This window comes from Lytechinus variegatus, chromosome 2 (genome assembly GCF_018143015.1).
Source record: "Lytechinus variegatus isolate NC3 chromosome 2, Lvar_3.0, whole genome shotgun sequence".
Lineage (NCBI taxonomy): Eukaryota > Metazoa > Echinodermata > Echinoidea > Temnopleuroida > Toxopneustidae > Lytechinus > Lytechinus variegatus.
This window is the reverse complement of record NC_054741.1, coordinates 3,409,535-3,429,319: the sequence shown is the minus strand read 5'-3', so window position 1 is coordinate 3,429,319 and position 19,785 is coordinate 3,409,535. Positions and strand designations below refer to the sequence as shown.

At 34.6% G+C, this 19,785-nt stretch overlaps 1 protein-coding gene across 4 annotated transcripts; it reads right to left on the bottom strand.

Moving 5' to 3' along the window:
* Positions 1-5,307: 5,307 nt before the first annotated feature.
* Positions 5,308-17,577, bottom strand: LOC121407083 (3-galactosyl-N-acetylglucosaminide 4-alpha-L-fucosyltransferase FUT3-like). Of its 4 annotated transcripts, XM_041598010.1 has the most exons (3): positions 16,929-17,577; positions 7,031-8,382; positions 5,308-6,787 (listed from the first exon to the last, which is right to left on the bottom strand). In XM_041598010.1, the coding sequence occupies exon 2, from the start codon at positions 8,370-8,372 to the stop codon at positions 7,062-7,064; it is 1,311 nt and encodes a 436-aa protein (XP_041453944.1). In that variant the 5' UTR covers positions 8,373-8,382; positions 16,929-17,577; the 3' UTR covers positions 5,308-6,787; positions 7,031-7,061. The 4 variants fall into 4 exon arrangements, with proteins under 4 accessions (XP_041453944.1, XP_041453941.1, XP_041453942.1 ...); XM_041598007.1 differs by having other exon boundaries at positions 5,308-8,382; XM_041598008.1 differs by lacking the exon at positions 16,929-17,577 and adding an exon at positions 15,720-15,759 and having other exon boundaries at positions 5,308-8,382.
* Positions 17,578-19,785: the final 2,208 nt, after the last annotated feature.

Genomic DNA, 19,785 nt, shown 5'->3' with positions numbered 1-19,785 from the left:
GTATTCAATGAGTACAAAATTGACAAGTTTCTGGAGATATATCCTTCCCAGCCAGTCTTTAATTCACTTCACTAGCTACCTTTGAAACAGATTCAATTGTTCAAATTACTCTTACATGTATGTATATTGGATTTAAGTCACCAAAACTATCAAAATACAATCACAAGCAGTCAAATACTGAAATGTGTAACTGTTTACATGTAAAAATAGAAACATGACAAAATATAAAGTACACATAGCTAAATATTCAAAGACAATACAGATTCATACAAATGAAAAAGAAATGTATGATAAGATGAATGCCAAAAGCCATAACATAATTACTACAAGGTGTCACCAATGAAGAATAGGGGGAATGAAGGATTAAGGATGAAGGAGAAGAGAGGAGAGGAAAAGGATGAGAAAAGGGAAGTATATAGAGATACGTCAAAAGAAAAAGGAAAGCAAGAGGTAGAAACTGGAAAGATATATAGAGGCAACCTTAAGAATAAAAACTTTTAAAGGTCAAGTCCACCACAGAAAAAGGTTGATTTAAATAACCAGAGAAAAATCAAACTAGCATAACGCTGAAAGTTTCATCAAAATTGGATGTAAAATAAGAAAGTTAAGAAATTTTAAAGTTTCACTTATTTTCACAAAACAGTGATATGCACATCTCATTGACATGCAATGTTTCATCAAAATTGGATGTAAAATAACAAAGTTATGAAATTTTAAAGTTTCACTTATTTTCACAAAACAGTGATATGCACATCTCATTGACATGCAAATGAGACATTCGATGATGTCCCTCACTATTTGTCGTGGGTTCAAATCCCAGGGGTCGTGGGTTCAAATCCCAGCCATGGCGTAGTTTCCTTCAGCAAGAAATTTATCCACATTGTGCTGCACTCAACCCAGGTGAGGTGAATGGGTACCTGGCAGGAATTTATTCCTTGAAATGCCACCGCGCTGTAAAAGGCTGCGGGGCTAAAGCCAGGGTAATAATATCCAAGTCCTTTGGAAGCGCATAGAGACGTTATTTATAATGTGTTATGCGCTATACAAGAACTGTCTATTATTATTATTATTTCTTTTGTTTGTTATTGTTTGAATTATACAATATTTAATTTTCTACAAATTTGACAATAGGGACCAACTTGAGTGAAATATATATTACACAATGCTAATTCCACATGATCAAGGGGGAATTAATCAATGTTTCTCTTGACCATGAGGAAAAAATTAGAATATATCATATTTCATATAATAAAATACAAAAGAAATAGTGAATGGATGACGTCATCAGTCTCCTCATTTGCATACCGACCAGGATGTGCATATAACTGTTTTGTGAAATTAAGCGAAATTTTAAAATGTCATAACTTTCTTATTTTACATCCAATTTTGATGAAATTTTCAGTGTTATGCTTGTTGGGATTTTTCTCTTTTTATTCAAATTAACTTTTTGTCAGGGTGGACTTGTCCTTTAACAATGGTCACTAAAATGTAAGGTACATAGGAATTGAAGCAAGCACAAAAAAGGGAAAGTAGAGATGAGGATAAAGACTCCATGGAAACTGACAAATATTACAGCATTGTCATTATTATCACCATTATTATCTTGATTATCTACACAACATTCAATAAACAGGCTTCAGAGTATTTAAAGGTCAAGTCCACCTCAGAAAAATGTTGATTTGAATCAATAGAGAAAAATCAGATAAGCACAATGCTCAAAATTTCATCAAAATCGGATGTAAAATAAGAAAGTTATGACATTTCAAAGTTTCGCTTATTTTTAACAAAATAGTTATATGAATGAGCCTGTTACATCCTAATGAGAGAGTTGATGATGTCACTCACTATTTCTTTTGTTTTTTATTGTTTGAATTATACAATATTTCAATTTTTACGAATTTGATGATTAGGACCTCCTTGCCGGAAGTACAAAATGTTAAAATAATGGAATTCCACTTGTTCAGTGAGGAATGAAACTTAATTTCACATGACAATGACGAGAAAATCAAAATATTTCATATTTCGTATAATAAAATACAAAAGAAATAGTGAGTGAGTGATGTCATTAGTTCCCTCATTTGCATACCGACCAAGATGTGCATATCACTGTTTTGTGAAATGAAGCGAAACTTTAAAATGTCATAACTTTCTTATCTTATATCCAATTTTGATGAAATTTTCAGTGTTATGCTTGTTGAGATTTTTCTCTTTTTATTCAAATTAACTTTTTGTCAGGGTGGACTTGTCCTTTAACAATGGTCACTAAAATGTAAGGTACATAGGAATTGAAGCAAGCACAAAAAAGGGAAAGTAGAGATGAGGATAAAGACTCCATGGAAACTGACAAATATTACAGCATTGCCATTATTATCACCATTATTATTTTGATTATCTACAAAACATTCAATAAACATTTTTAACAAAATAGTTATATGAACGAGCCAGTTACATCCAAATGAGAGAGTTGATGACGTCACTCACTCATTTCTTTTGTTTTATTGTTTGAATTATACAATATTTTAATTTGATGATTAGGACCTCCTTGCCGGAAGTATAAAATGTTAAAATAATGGAATTCCACTTGTTCAGTGAGGAATGAAACTTAATTTTACATGACAATGATGAGAAAATCAAAATATTTCATACAATAAAATACAAAAGAAATAGTGAGTGATGTCATTAGTTCCCTCATTTGCATAATAATAATAATAATAATAATGGGTATTTTAGAGGCGCTAAAAACAAAAAGTACCATAGCGCGTACAAAAGTATGAAACATTTAATATTTGCAATGATTACAATACAATATTCAAGATAAAAAGGAAAAATATTAAATATTGAGGAAAAAGGTATGTCTTAAGGGATGATTTGAAGCCAAGAACACTGGAAACATTTCTTATTGAAAGAGGGATAGCATTCCAAGTCTTGGCAGCTGCTACGGCAAACCGTTTTTCGGCAGAGGAGAGTTTTGACAAGGGAATGCAAAGTCTGCATGTGTCAGTGATTGAACGAAGATTACGAGTGGGTGTGTATAATTTGATGGTATTATTAAGATATTCAGGTGCTAATTGATTTAGAGTTTTGTATACGTATAAACAGACTTTAAACTGAATGCGTTGGAATAGAGGTAACCAGTGGAGTTCCTTAAGTAGGGGTGTAGTATGAGTTCGGGATCCAAAGCCAAAAATTAAACGAGCGGCACGATTCTGTATAACTTCAAGCTTTCTTCTATCTCTAGCTGACAAAACAGTATATAAAATATTACAGTAATCTATAATATATAATATATAAACTATTACAGTAATCTAACCGAGAAAGGATAAGTGCTCGCACAGCATGGTGACATGTCTTAAGATCAATAAATCTACCGACCAAGATGTGCATATCACTGTTATGTGAAATGAAGTGAAACTTTAAAATGTCATAACTTTCTTATCTTATATCCAATTTTGATGAAATTTTCAATGTTATGCTTGTTGAATTTTTCTCTTTTATTCAAATCAATTTTTTGTTGGGATGGACTTGTCCTTTAAGTAATAGTTTTACTCTAAGAGCACTTAGGTCACTGGTGACCCTCTTTGTATCATTAACTCATACATTTGCAATAGAACTTTACATCTTCAAAATGCTGGAATGATTTGCTATATTACATGTAGACAGTTTCCAACACTAGCAATTTTCAAAAAGGAATTAAAAATCCATCTCTTTCGTAGTTTTGAGATTTAAATAGGTCCACTCAATTAGTTTATTGTTATCATGTTGGGCCTATTGGTTAAAGCACAGTGTAAGTAGTAGTAATGATGATGATTGATGAATGATGATCATGATAATGATTATTATGGGGTCATTCCATGCCAATTCACCCAATGAATGTGCAATTTTGCACCCGACCGTCTCAGAATTCGTTGTAATTTGGTATACATAAAATTCAACATGGCCCAAGCACAAAACAAAAAAATTAGTCCAATCGGTCCGTTGGTTCTCGCGCTACGGCCCGCCCTTTTCTCCTTGTTTTGACAAAAATGGGCGTGACCTTCAACTTTCAATGGCCACTGCGTCGTTACGTGTTGACCAATTTTCATGAAACTGGTACCATTTGATAGGAAATTCAGAGAGGAATCCAAAACATGCATCGAATAATGTATTGGAGCAATTTATAAGGTCATGACCTTTGACCTTCACTTTGACCTTGAGTTTGACCCCCGGACAAATAATTTTTTAACTTGATTTTCGTATATGTTAATTATTGGTATGATATTGACAAAATATGTTAAAATCAATGATGATATTTCATTTCTTCACCTTTAAAAACTCTTCCAAAGATACCATGAAATTTCACTCTAGTCCCACACACTGATATTCATGTTAGTAAAGTGTTTACCAGTTACATGATTTCTTCCAATCTTCAGTTACAGCATGCAAACACATGGAAAGAAATTAAGCTTAATCAGTTTACAAATAAAAGACTAAACCTTTATGCTAATGAATAGGTATCTGTTTAGGCATTTTATGATTCAGCAATATATATCATATACATATATATACATGTATATATTTTGATGATAAAAGTGAAGACTTTACTACTATGAATATATATGATATATATTGCCGACCATCAAAATGAATATATATTGATGAACATCAAAATGCCTAAACAGATACCTATTCATGAGCATAAAGGTTTAATCTTTTATTTGTGGACTGATTAAGCTTAATTTCTTTTCATGTGCTTGCATACTGTAACTTAAGATTGGAAGAAATCATGTAACTGGTAAACACTTTACTAACATGAATATCAGTGTGTGGGACTAGAGTGAAATTTCATGGTATCTTTGGAAGAGTTTTTAAAGGTGAAGAAATAAAATATCATCATTGATTTTAACATATTTTGTCAATATCATACCAATAATTAACATATACGAAAATCAAGTTAAAAAATTATTTGTCCGGGGGTCAAACTCAAGGTCAAAGTGAAGGTCAAAGGTCATGACCTTATAAATTGCTCCAATACATTATTCGATGCATGTTTTGGATTCCTCTCTGAATTTCCTATCAAATGGTACCAGTTTCATAAAAATTGGTCAACACGTAACGACGCAGTGGCCATTGAAAGTTGAAGGTCACGCCCATTTTTGTCAAAACAAGGAGAAAAGGGCGGGCCGTAGCGCGAGAACCGACGGACCGATTGGACTAATTTTTTTGTTTTGTGCTTGGGCCATGTTGAATTTTATGTATACCAAATAACAACGAATTCTGAGACGGTCGGGTGCAACCACCGGGTGAATCCAGATGGAATGACCCTATGATATAAAAATGTCATTTCATTACTGAAATATTGATTTTGAAAAATAAATGATCCATGAATATGTCAGAAAAAACCCAAATGCCATTCAATGGTCTATTAAAACTGATTTGAGTCCAGGGAGCTGGGAAGATGTTTGAGGTCACATGACCAAGGTCATTTAGGGTTAATGAACTTAGACCATGTTGGGGGGTCTTTGTTGAATTACCATCATAAAACTTGGCCCTAACCCTAATTGCATCTAAAATTGTACATGTATAAAATGTGAACAACTTTTCTACATATTTAGGTAAGCATGCCAAATGTTCCTTATTTTGAATCCTGCCTTGGACATAAATTGTTGTTGGAAAGGAGAAAATAAATAAAACAGAATGGTGAAACTGAGAAAGAAATTGGATAGGCAATATGAAAGTTAAGTTTAAGATTGAGATCCCTAAGACTTTGTAGATTTCAAATTGACAACTGGGTAAGTAAATTATGACAAGGGGCAAGGGCAACTTTCCCATAGGCCATGTACTTAATTATCAGGGATTTGTGGTTTTCTCCTAAGCACCAATTCCCCTGAGGCAATAATCTAGATATAACCCAGATAGTATATTGCTTTATGTCCTGATGAAAGAAAAATGTAATTTGAAGTAAAACTTTTGAAAAAATGACAATTTAGCCATATTATATATTGGAGTACACGGAAGAGTAGTCTTTGCCATTATTATATCACTTAGACATCACAAATGTGGCCAATTTGAAGTCTTCATGAGCATGATTACCAATTATTACAACTTCTAAAATTCATAACTTTATTATTGTTTGTCCAATATTGTTTGAACATCACCTATCAACTTGTCTGATTTTTCTTTTTCCTCTAAAAACAAGTTTTTACTAAGGTTGGATTCCCTTTTAATCCTACCAATATTCATGAAATTTTAGAAATTGTTTGATCTTTTAAACCTATATTAGTGTACATTTGCCCTGACACTATAATAGTAATGAAACATTTTTGTATAGTGCAAAACACATAGGCAAAATTGCAAGTCTCATTAAAGAGCTTTTACATTTATTACCCAAGCATATAAAAAACTACTGTATTCTTTTCTGGACAAAAATAAATCATTCATTCCCAAGTAATAAGTCTTAAGTAAAAGTCTCTCAGCTGACCATGCAATTGTAAAATTATACAACAAAATAGCACAAAAAAGCACACCTTTGATTTTTACAGATCTACAAGTACATGTATTGAAAGCATTCAATACCATAGATTACAATTTAAAGACATCTACAGAATTAGAGAGTTTGTTTTATTATTTATACAACATAAGACCATATGTTGATTTTGATTCTGAATCATATGAAGTTTGTACCATAAAGTGTGAATACCACAGGGCTCTACAATGCTGGCCTCGGAAAAATGTCACGATGCTCCCGAGGGTGACTGCGAGAGGCCGTTGAGAGTATCTGAGGGGAGTGGATGAGGGTATGCACCTGCAGCTGAATAAAATTTCAATATATCCAAACTGTATTATTACTCTATTATAACATTTTGCCATATTTTGATTATATTCATGTATTGTAAATTAATTTCAGCTATTGGTATACAGTAAATGCAGAAACTTCTGCAACAACAACAAGTTAGGATTAAAGGTATTTCAAAATAATTACTTTTGCATTGAGAGAAAAAAAAATACTTTCTTAACTCCTCACATGAATATATTATAATATCCTGAAGTGTACCTGATGAGAGCGTGATGCTTTAAGTCCTTGTTTATTTCCATGCTGTCCAGTTTTCTATGTCCCCATCCACACTAAATGGTCGCTGGGCACCTCCTCTACAACTTTGGAAAAAATTTGAATCCCCGACATACTTGACAGGAGTTGATTCAGACAATTTTGGGAGGACTTTGCAAAAAGACTGAGGCTTCAAATCAGGGTAGACTATCTCGATGTGACCTTGCCTCCGCCAGGCAAAGAATTCATTGTAAAGACTGTCATTCTTGTCCACTTTCAGGAGATAGTTTACAAGTTCCTGCTGCGAGGAAAAGTCACCGATGTGGATGAAGGAATTGGGGGGAGCTATGTGCTCATAAGTGGCACGTGTACCTCCATAAACAATTGGGACTACACCATTCATGACACCATTCAACCAAAACTTTTCGGTCACATATCCATCACATTGTGCATTCTCCAAGGCGAGAATGAATTTATAATGCGATCGCTTCCTGGCGCATTCTGGGGACATTCGAGGAAGGCAGTCAATATTCTCACCACATCTGCCATATGTATCAAATGTTATCAATTTCTCTAGCCTTTTCACCCAGTCAATTCGGGGCCAAAATGTGTTTTTACAGTTGGAGGCAACCCACACAAGAAGGTCAGTTTTATTTTCGGCATAGTTAATTGATTCTATGTCTGTCGGCTCTCCGAAAATGTACCGACCGTATGGAAGGTGTACATCAGTGTCAGAAAAATAAGTCATGTCAATATGATATTTGATTCTGTCAATTTGTGGATCAAAGTAATTCAGCATTAGAGGACTTTCCATGGAATAAAAAATAATTTTTATGTTAGATGGCAAGTCCTCCATTAATTGTTCTGAAAATTTGTGTGTTTCATCTCTATGAAGTTTAGGCTCAAAATTTAAAAATATGGCATCGCTGTGTTCCAGTACAGTGCGATTTTCTATTGACTGCATTCCTATTATGACTACATCACAAGCGAAGTCTGGACATTCTTGAAAAATAGTGGGATGTTCTTTGCTTAATATGATTCCACTGATATTAATCGTATTTATTTGATTTTGTGTGTCTTTTAAAAGGTCCTCAATCACAGCATATTCAGTCCATCCTCTGTACGGTGCTAACCATACAGAAAAATATCTTACACACCGGTTAGAAAGTCCAGAATGGTTTGTCACAGTTGTATTAGATGATACAGCCACGTATCTATAAGGATAAGCATCATATTTCTTTCTTGTAGACGAATATGCATATAAGGTTGATTTCGTAAGCAGTGCACAATACAGCAATAACAAACCTCCGCAAATTCCAGCTAGAATGCAGAATTGACGTGGAAACATCCTGCTCGTTCTGTAAAATATGATTATAAAAGAAAAAAATTATAATAATTTACAGTTATTTCACAAAAAGAACACATTTCCTAGAAAAGAAATAAATATACAGATAGAAATATGTAATATTCATTTGCTCGTTGTTCCTGCTGCAATATTGTTTGAAGTGCGCATCAATAGATATTCATGTCCGAATGAAAAAAAGAAATCATGACAGCTGTTTAACCCGAAATAGACTGGGCTATTTCGACGCCTAAAAAGACTGGGGGGGGGGGCTGATTCAGCCCCCCCTTATGATCTCGGCCGTTGATTGCACGATCGCGACGAAAATTGGCACACGCGTTACCCATGGCATTATCTACAAATCTATAACATCAAATTCAGCAAAAAATCTCATGTCTCATTAATTATGCTAATTTATGCGTAAAATCATAAGTTTGCTCTAATTAATAAAATAATGCCCCTGAAATGCTAATTTTTGTTCCACATACTCTAGATAGGCATCTGATCAAATTGATTTTTAAAAAATTTCAAAATCAAATTTATTTTCTTATGTATTCTATTGTTTTCTAAATTTCTTATGTATTTCTTTGTTTTTCGACTTTTTGTATTTTATTGTTTTTTCAATGGAAATTGTCAGGGACTTTATTTTGACCATAAACAAGATAAAATTCATTGATTTTAAGTAGTAAAAGGAAAAATAATGAAACATGAATTTTGGCTAAGAACACTATTTGCATTGGATTTGTACACAAATTCACGTTTTTGAGTAATTTTGGGTCTGCATACACTTATGAAATGTTGCGTAATTTTGGAACCGTGTACCCGGGGGTCACAATTTTGGTCTCAAAAGTTGCGCGAGACTTGAAAGTAAAAAGTCAGCAAGTGACGCGGTCAAAAAATTTCGCGCAGCGGATTTATCGCGAAAAATGTCTTTTTAGGGTTAAGCCCAACATGTTTATACCCCATCATCTTTTAACAGCAATAGACTTCACCCTAACACGCCCGAGAGTGTGGTAATTGTTCACCTCGCCATTTTCCTCTCACCTGCATAGCAGAGTGAGACTACAGGCGCCGCTTTTCCGACGGCGGCGGCGGCGGCGTCAACATCAACATCAAATCTTAACCTGAGGTTAAGTTTTTGAAATGACATCATAGCTGAGAAAGTATATGGACCTAGTTCATAAAACTTGGCCATAAGGTTAATCAAGTATTAGTAAACATCCTATTAGAGATTCATGTCACATGACCAAGATCAAAGGTCATTTAGGGTCAATGAACTTAGACCATGTTGGAGGAATCAACATCGAAATCTTAACCTGAGGTTAAGTTTTTGAATTCCCATCATAACTTTGAAATTTATGGATCTGATTCATGAAACATGGACATAATAGTAATCAAGCATCACTGAACATTTTGTGCAAGTCTCAGGTCTCATGATTAAGGTCATAGGTCATTTAGGGTCAATGAACTTTGGCCGAATTGGATGTATCTGTTGAATTACCATCATAACTTTGAAAGTTTATGGATCTGATTCATGAAACTTGGACATAAGAGTAATCAAGTATCACTGAACATCCTGTGCGAGTTTCAAGTCACATGATCAAGGTCAAAGGCCATGTAAGGTCAAAGAACTTTGGCCATGTTGGGTTTTTTGTTGAATAACCATCATATCTCTGTAAGTTTATTGGTCTAGTTCATAAAAAGTGGACATAAGAGTAACCATGTATCACTGAACATCTTGTGCGAGTTAGAGTAGTTTTCAAAGTCAGCACTGCTGCTATATTGAACTGTGTGATGCAGGTGAGATGGCCAGAGGCATTCCACTTGTTCCAAATAAATCTGGCGGGCAAAATATTTTCGACTGCGCCGTTCGCTATCTTTTTACTTTTAAGTCTTGTACAACTTTAAGGATCAAATTTGTGACACCCTGGTACAGTACATGGTTACATGTACGAAATCACACAAGATTGTATACTACGCAACATTATGTAAGTCCTGTCATACTAGACCGGCCAAAACGATTTTTTATACTTTGGACGGCAAAATTTGTTAATGCTTGCTAATGCTTGGCGTCCGAGCTAAAAGTTTTGCAAAAATACCCAGGAATAGCGTACGGGCGGATGCCAAGCGCAATTTTGCGTGAAAGTGTCATTTTTAGCGTAAAATCTGAAAGACTGTCGAAAATCACGCATTTTGATATTTTGACGGATTATCATCATATTTTTTATTATCTTTGATATGAAATTATTTTCATTCAGAATTTCAAATTATAAGTCTACTAAATATGCATTTCAAATTTGAATATTACACACACACATATGGCACATTGAAACATAAAACCGCGATTTCCTCGAAATTAAAGTTTGTGAAAACTATCAATAGTTTGAAGTTTTTTTACGCAACATGAATTCTTCGATTTAAATGCGTTTATCCATCGAATGTATAGTAAATGTCCTAGTGCCACAAATATTAAAAGAATTTTCAAGTAAGATGCTAGATATCTTATTTTATGTTATCCGAAAGGAGACAATGTGCATTTTACCAGGTGCGCATTTTGAAAGAAAAATTGAAAATACCGTACATTATGTACATAATTACATGTATAAGTACATACTAAAGCGAGTTTATATTTACATGTATAAGTCCATAATAAAGCGAGTTTTTAATTGGATAGCACAATTTGTCAATTCCTTGCATCCCAGATAAAAGTCTTTCGGAAATACTGAGGAATAGCGTACGGGCGGATGCCAAGTGCACTTTTGCGTGAAAGTATCATTTTTAGCGTAAAATCTGAAAGACTGTCGAAAATCACGCATTTTGATATTTTGACGGATTATCATCATATTTTTGATTATCTTTGATATGGAATTATTTTCATTCAGAGTTTCGAATTATAAGTCTACTAAATATGCATTTCAAATTTGAATATTACACACACATATATGGCAATATGAAATATAAAATCGTGATTTACTCAAAATAAAGGTTTGTAAAAATTATTAATGGTATAATGTTTGTGTTCCGCATCTCAATTTCGTCAAGATTTAGTGCTAACCGAATAAATACTTAATAATTGTTGTCATGTCACATATAGTGAAAACAAACACTGAAATAAGATGCAAGATATATATCATTTTATGTTATATATGCGAAATATAACAATGCACATTATTTTATCAGATGCGCATTTCCGATAAAAAAATAAACAGCGCACAATATTACATCGATATTGCACATCTTATATCAGTGCGATACTCGTCATGATATTATATAGGATTATGTTTGCTTTTGTAGAGTTCGATCTTCTTGCTATTTCCACGAATGAATTTGTGCTGAACTTAAATCTACCTGTGGCGATATTCAGAAATAGGTCTGATATTTAATTTGCCGTTACCATGGTAGCATTAATTTTACATGAATATCTATATCCAAAATCATAGAAAACATACATTATGTATGAATAAAGCGATTGAATTAGCATTTTCAAACCACTCTGTCATGCAATTTTCAGTGTAATGCTTATTGGATTTTTTTTCTCTTTTCAATCAAATCAATTTTATGTTGTGGTGGACTTGTCCTTTAAAGTTCACATTTCAAATCTTAAAGCTCATTTCATCACAGTGTATTGCCATTTTGGGAAATGCCATCGCACGACCATTATGACAAACAAATCTAAAGGCTAATGACCAGCGTCCAGCGCCTATATTGTAATATATAGATGGTCGTACAACTGCATTTCCCAAAAGGGCATTGGTATGTCCAGGGCTGCCCAGGGTCGGACTGTCCGGCCCCCGTCTTAGACCAGGATGTATTACAACATGGACCTGTGATAATAGCAAATGCAAAAACTTTATTGAAGTAAAATGAATTGAATGACAATTATAATTTGCAATGCAAAAGACCAAATAACATTTATTATTCAAATTTTAAAAATAATAATTATAGCAGCGGGACATGGAAACAACTGAAATTAATAATTCAAAAAAACGCCATCCATATAGCTCATCGAACCAAAATAACGTATGACCTTGATCATGTGAACTGAAATTTGTGCAAAATGATCGATGATACTTAAATACCCTTATGTTCAAGTGTAATCTTTAACTGGATCAATAAAAATAAAAAGTTATGATGACATTTAAAAAAATATCCCCATATGGCCAAAGTTCAGTGACTCTAAATGACTTTTGACCTTAATCATGTGATCTAAAACTTGTGCAAGACGATCAGTAATACATGAATATTAAAGTGTCATTAATTTTTTTTCTATACGTTCAAAGTTATAATGAAATTTTGAAGATGTAACTTTGGTTAAGATTTCAAGGTTGATATGACGCTGTTATATCAAAACTACCGTCACCTCCACCGGAGAAGAGGCTCCTTTAATCCTGCTCTGCTATGCCGGCGAGACAAAAAAATAGGTACTGCCGTGCAAAGGCCATTTTTTTAAATATACTTTGATAATCAAATAACTGAAGTAAAATGTAGATTGACAGAGTGGTTTAAAAATGCTAATTCAATCGCTTTATTCATACATATGTATGTTTTCTATGATTTTGGATATAGATATTCATGTAAAATTAATGCTACCATGGTAACGGCAAATTAAATATCAGACCTATTTCTGAATATCGCCACAGGTAGATTTAAGTTCAGCACCAATTCATTCGTGGAAATAGCAAGAAGATCGAACTCTACAAAAGCAAACATAATCCTATATAATATCATGACGAGTATCGCACTGATATAAGATGTGCAATATCGATGTAATATTGTGCGCTGTTTATTTTTTTATCAGAAATGCGCATCTGATAAAATAATGTGCATTGTTATATTTCGCATATATAACATAAAATGATATATATCTTGCATCTTATTTCAGTATTTGTTTTCACTATATGTGACATGACAACAATTATTAAGTATTTATTCGGTTAGCACTAAATCTTGACGAAATTGAGATGCGGAACACAAACATTATACCATTAATATTTTTTACAAACCTTTATTTTGAGTAAATCACGATTTTATATTTCATATTGCCATATATGTGTGTGTAATATTCAAATTTGAAATGCATATTTAGTAGACTTATAATTTGAAACTCTGAATGAAAATAATTCCATATCAAAGATAATCAAAAATATGATGATAATCCGTCAAAATATCAAAATGCGTGATTTTCGACAGTCTTTCAGATTTTACGCTAAAAATGATACTTTCACGCAAAAGTGCACTTGGCATCCGCCCGTACGCTATTCCTCAGTATTTCCGCAAGACTTTTAGCTGGGATGCAAAGAATTGACAAATTGTGCTATCCAATTAAAAACTCGCTTTATTATGGACTTATACATGTAAATATAAACTCGCTTTAGTATGTACTTATACATGTAATTATGTACATAATGTACGGTATTTTCAATTTTTCTTTCAAAATGCGCACCTGGTAAAATGCACATTGTCTCCTTTCGGATAACATAAAATGAGATATCTAGCATCTTACTTGAAAATTCTTTTAATATTTGTGGCACTAGGACATTTACTATACATTCGATGGATAAACGCATTTAAATCGAAGAATTCATGTTGCGTAAAAAAACTTCAAACTATTGATAGTTTTCACAAACTTTTATTTCGAGGAAATCGCGGTTTTATGTTTCAATGTGCCATATGTGTGTGTGTAATATTCAAATTTGAAATGCATATTTAGTAGACTTATAATTTGAAATACTGAATGAAAATAATTTCATATCAAAGATAATAAAAAATATGATGATAATCCGTCAAAATATCAAAATGCGTGATTTTCGACAGTCTTTCAGATTTTACGCTAAAAATGACACTTTCACGCAAAATTGCGCTTGGCATCCGCCCGTACGCTATTCCTGGGTAATTTTGCAAGACTATTAGCTGGGATGCCAAGCATTAACAAATTTTGCCGTCGAATCCTTATCTAGAGCACTTTTTGAGGTTTGGCCGGTCTACTATCAGACTCAAATTGCTCAAAACATGAATTCATGTATAAATTCAATTCAAATTGTGTTTTATTTTATTATTTCTACGTTATACTTCCTAAAATCAATTTAATTTACTGTCAATATCTGGGATATATTCATTTAATTTGCTACTTCATTATGATTAACTTGCACGCCGAATAAAAGTAGTTTTTCTTGCGCAGGCGCGTCATCTCCCTATGCACGCACTATCCCAAGATCATCAGGCAAATAGGCATCCATTGCCTCTTTTACTTGTACTTTCGCCTGCCGCCATGATCAGACGTTAGCTAAGAGCACTCCCACTTTGCTTTTTTAAAGTGTCCCTTGTTGACATATTCATCTTTGCATTTACTGCTTTTTTTCAATCCTTTGCCTTTCGGCTTTAGATTGATTTCATTTATATATGTATATTGATCATGACCTATGATTTAAACACAAAGCTTGAAATATTACATCACTTTGCCACTGGATATGTTTCGCCCATTTCGACTAACCTGACGTGAAATATATCTCACAATATTTCTTGTCCTTTCAGTCTATTCCAGAATTGTCATTCGTTTTGCTATTGATGGATCTTGATTTCAACACATTAAGTTTGGATTTCAGCTTGCACTTAAGAACAAATATTAATGTAAGCAGTCTCAAATCAATCATCGTATGAAGTTATTACCTTAATGACGAAAATTGATACTTGATAGAATGGCAGGCTTTAATCTCTGATATTGTATATACATGTAGTTGATAATGCAACGAATGATTTCCCTGCTGTAGTCTTCCCAAAACCAAGAATTGACTCACTCCCTGTGGCTCCTGTAGTCTGCATGGACTGACCCAAACTGACCAGTAGGCTGGTTTGGGTCAAGAGGTTAGCCACCCATCCTATAAACACTGCAGACTTGACATATTCATATCCAAGGACGGTTAGTACTGAGATGGTACCAGGGAACTATAGGTGGTTTCAAACCGCCTCGATCATAAGAATCCCCGTTTAATTACGAGAACCTTTTAAGGCTAAAAAATACCCATTAATTATTCCTGCATTCACACCGCCCCGAAACATATCTTTCGGGATAAGTTCCTAAAGTTATGAGCATGCACAGGTATGATAAGCAGGCAAGGTGCGAGATTCAAAATATCTAGCCCAGCAGCCATCCACGGTGCCCTAGCCCAACGACACACTTTGTCAAGTACCTACTATTTAGCGGCTATTTTCTTTCGGGGGAAATTATGCGTAGTTTGCTTTCACATTTTCTGATCAGGGTAAATTTCCCGATCAGAGAATACCTGGAACTGATGAACTTCGAGGCAGTCTGAAACCACCTATTGTACCATAAACGATACTCAAAATGATACTCACTTAATCTAATTTAGAGAGTCAAAAGGGTCCTAAGCTTTCGATCCTAGCAGAATCTTCGTCGTCGGAGGCAAGATGACAAATATATAAAGTGGAACAACCATAATATAGACCACAGACATTCAACAGCAACACTAGAAACAAGGAGACAAAAGGGGCATTAGTGAGTAGAGATGACCAATCAGGTTAATGAAGGGGATGAAAGAAAAGTAGTAGGCAGACACAAAGGGAAGTTAATGTAAGGCCAATGAAAGACCTCAAGCCAAGAGGGATTAGGATATGAGGAAGGCAACATCAAACTGGATCTGGAACAAAACAGTGATAGAGGGTATGAGGAAGAGATGAATAACAAGAGAATTAGGGTGTGTTTATTCAACACTTTTTTACCCTAGAATCATGATTCAAATCACGATTCTGCAGAATCACGATTGCGTTTAGTCTTATTTCAGGCCATTTAACTATTGATTGAGCTAGACAAGTACCAGATCAAATATCAAGTCTGAATGTACTGTTAATTGTGACTAATGTAAGTGAATTAAAACAAAATTCATCGTTGGATCGGTTTTTGATGAGCTATGATGTAACACGCGAGTCAATGGGGGTCTGTAATACTCATGTGAACCCTATAGGGTGCTCATTCCCTCATTAATGATCGTAGAGAGCTGATCGAGGTATCAATTTGATCAGAATTATATCATTAATGGATAAACATAGAAAAAACAGATATTGTTTGCTGCGTAAGGCCTTTACGCATGAAAACGTGCACGCAAAATATTTAAATGCTCAAAATGACGTGAAACGTACCCAAAGTTAATTATAGGCAATTTTGAATATTTTTCAATTTTGTGTCAAGACCTTTGAAGAAATTGACAGTTGACCTTTGACCTGAAGTTTATTTGATGTAAATAAAATTGATTATTGATAATCCGTTATGTATATGATCAAATAAAGGATTTTGCAAAATGGCGTCTAGAAGACGTTATCATGACTTGATGACAAGCTTAGTATTGCATCTCTATGATAGACTTTATACATTAAGAAAAATTCAGCAAAATTGAGTAGCCAATTTTGGGAGAAAAGATGGCGACAAAAAATGGTGCGAAAAATAAAGAATTAAATGAATAAATAATAAAGAAAATTCTGACAAAATTAAGAGGTGATCTGACGGAGACAGACCACCTAAATATTTTATAGAAAAATAAGAGAAAATACCTCTAAATATAACTGCTGGTGTCAGAGTCGTGATGTAGAGGAGTCTTTTCCTGGCCTGTTTTTGAACAGATTTCAAATACAGATAGTAACAAGATTGTTGCTACACCCCTCCATACATTCGGTCAGAATGCAGGGTCTGCCTTGGCCACATGCATAGGCAGTGGAGTAGAGGATTATCTTTTGTGTTTGGGGGTGGGGGACGCAGCAAAAACTTTCATCCCTCCAAACACAAAAGATAATCCTCTGCTCGATCCAGCCTGATGGCCACATTACCAACCAAATGTATTCATGCGTTCCATAATTTATAGTTCACATCAGTCAAAAAAAGTGCTATTCAATTCTGGTCACTCTTGCATGAGAGATATTGTTCTCTTGGTCAGGGCAGGTACTAAATGGGTAAATCAGTGCTGCTGTAGGGAAAAATGAAAAAGAAAATGAGAAGGGGGGAAAAAGGAAGGGAGAAAGAGGAAAGAAAAAGAGAAAAAAGATCTCAGTTTGATTCATCATGTTTATGATTGCAAAACATTTTGAGAATGTCAAATTTTCAGGTTGTAAAAGAAAAAAAAAATCAGTTCACTTTTGCAACAGTTGCTTAGTTCTATGCCAACATTCTCATGGTTACATTGCTGCGAATGTACTGTTTTTGTCTCGCCCACCAGAGGTGAAGGCGAGACTAAAGGCCCTATCTCACCAACGGAGACGTCACCGCGACAGTCTCCAACTTATCAGTCGCTGCAGTCGCGGAGACGTTTTGGAGACAAAAATGGCTTGCGCTCTCACCAAGGAGACCTCTCGATGGAACGTTTGAAAGATCATACACCTGACTTGGAGCAGGAGGAGGGATATCAGCACGCGTTCAGTCACATGGTTTCTAAAGTGGGTCAAACAGTGTGAAGAAGTGTCGCGGAGACGTCTCCGCAATGTATTATAATTTTTTTTGGTCTCCAGCAGGTCTTCGCGATGTCTCTGAGTCGTCTCTGAGACATCGCGGCGACGTCTCAGCAGTCGCGGATATCATTAGTCTCCGAGACGTCGCAGCAACTGATGGAGACTTCTCAGAGATGTCTCGGAGACGTCTCTGCAACTAGCAAAATTTGTAGTCGTGAACTCGTCGCGAATTAGTTTCAAGCCCAGTGAGATACCCCGTTATGGATCCAAATGTCGTCCGTCGTCAGTCCGTCACAAAACTAATGACACATAACTCCAAACCGTAAGTCGCTTTTCAACCAAACTTGGATGGTAGATGGACTTGGGGGACCTGCATGCTATGCTGCAGTTGGAGGTCACATGGTAAGGTCAAAGGTCATTTTCAGGTCAACATTAAAGTTTACATGCAAGACTCTCTTATGACACCTTACTCCGCAACCGTAAGTCGCTTGTCAACCAAACTTGGATGGTAGATGGACTTTGGGGACCTGCATGTTATGCTGCAGTCGGAGGTCACATGGTAAGGTCAAAGGTCATTTTCAGGTCAACGTTTAAGTTTACATGCAAGACTCTATTATGACACCCAACTCTTCAACCGTAAGTCGCTTTTCAACCAAACTTGGTTGGTGGATGGACTAGGGGGACTTGCATGTTAGGTTGCAGTCGGAGGTCACATGGTAAGGTCAAAGGTCATTTTCAGGTCAACGTTTAAGTTTACATGCAAGACTCTATTATGACACCCAACTCTTCAACCGTAAGTCGCTTTTCAACCAAACTTGGTTGGTGGATGGACTAGGGGGACTTGCATGTTAGGTTGCAGTCAGAGGTCACATGGTAAGGTCAAAGGTCATTTTCAGCTCAACATTAAAGTTTACGTGCAAGGCTCTTATGACAAGTGTTATCATCCCAGTCATTTTCACAATGAAGTTTCGATACAATTCTGTTGCGTGCCCTCGCAAATCACGTTATTTCTTTTCACAGTCATTTTCGCAAGTTGGCGAGACACAAAATCGCTCTTGCCTTTTTATGTAATAAATGCTTAAGTGAAATTTTTCCTTTTAATAATATTAATGATGAACAATTCTATAATACTTGCCATATGTCTCTTAATGACCGTGGAAATACATTTTCAGATTCATTCCTACATGAAATGGTTAATAATGGCACACCAAAGTTATCCTTGAATAATGATGAGCCTTTTGATCTTATTAATTTGTCAGACCAGTATTTTACTATAAACAAATTTAATGAAATAACAGATCATTTAGTAAAACATATTCTATCATACATCTCAATTGCAGAAGTCTTAATAAAAATTTTGAAAAATTAGACATATTTTTAAATGAAAGTGAACATCACTTTGATATAGGAATATCAGAGACTTGGCTAAATGATTCATCTCCTTTATCAATGCTTCAATTAGAAGATTATTTATTTTAACATTAACACCGAGTTGGTAAAAAAGGTGGTGGAATTGGAATGTATATCAATAAGTCTGTGCATTACAAAATTAATGATTTAGCTACACAATACAGTACTTTTGAAACGTTATTCATTGAAGTTCCACATAAGGGTAAAAACAAATTGATTGGTGTCATTTATCATCCTGACAAATCTGTTGATGGTTTTTTAGAAGATTTCACATATGTTTTTCAAAACAATATTATGAATAATTATGAATGCTACATCATGGGTGATTTCAACTTACATGTAGATATGTTAAAAGTTTCACAATATACTAAAATCGATGCTTTTTTCAATTTGATGCTTAGTTATTCTTTTCAGCAGCTTATTGGTGCACCAACTCAAGTTACAGCTTCATCTGCCACTTTGTTGGATAATATTTTTTAAACTCAGATTTATTTATCAATGCTGGTATTCTCATATCTGATATAAGCGACCGTTTACCTGTTTTTGCAATTACTGGTTC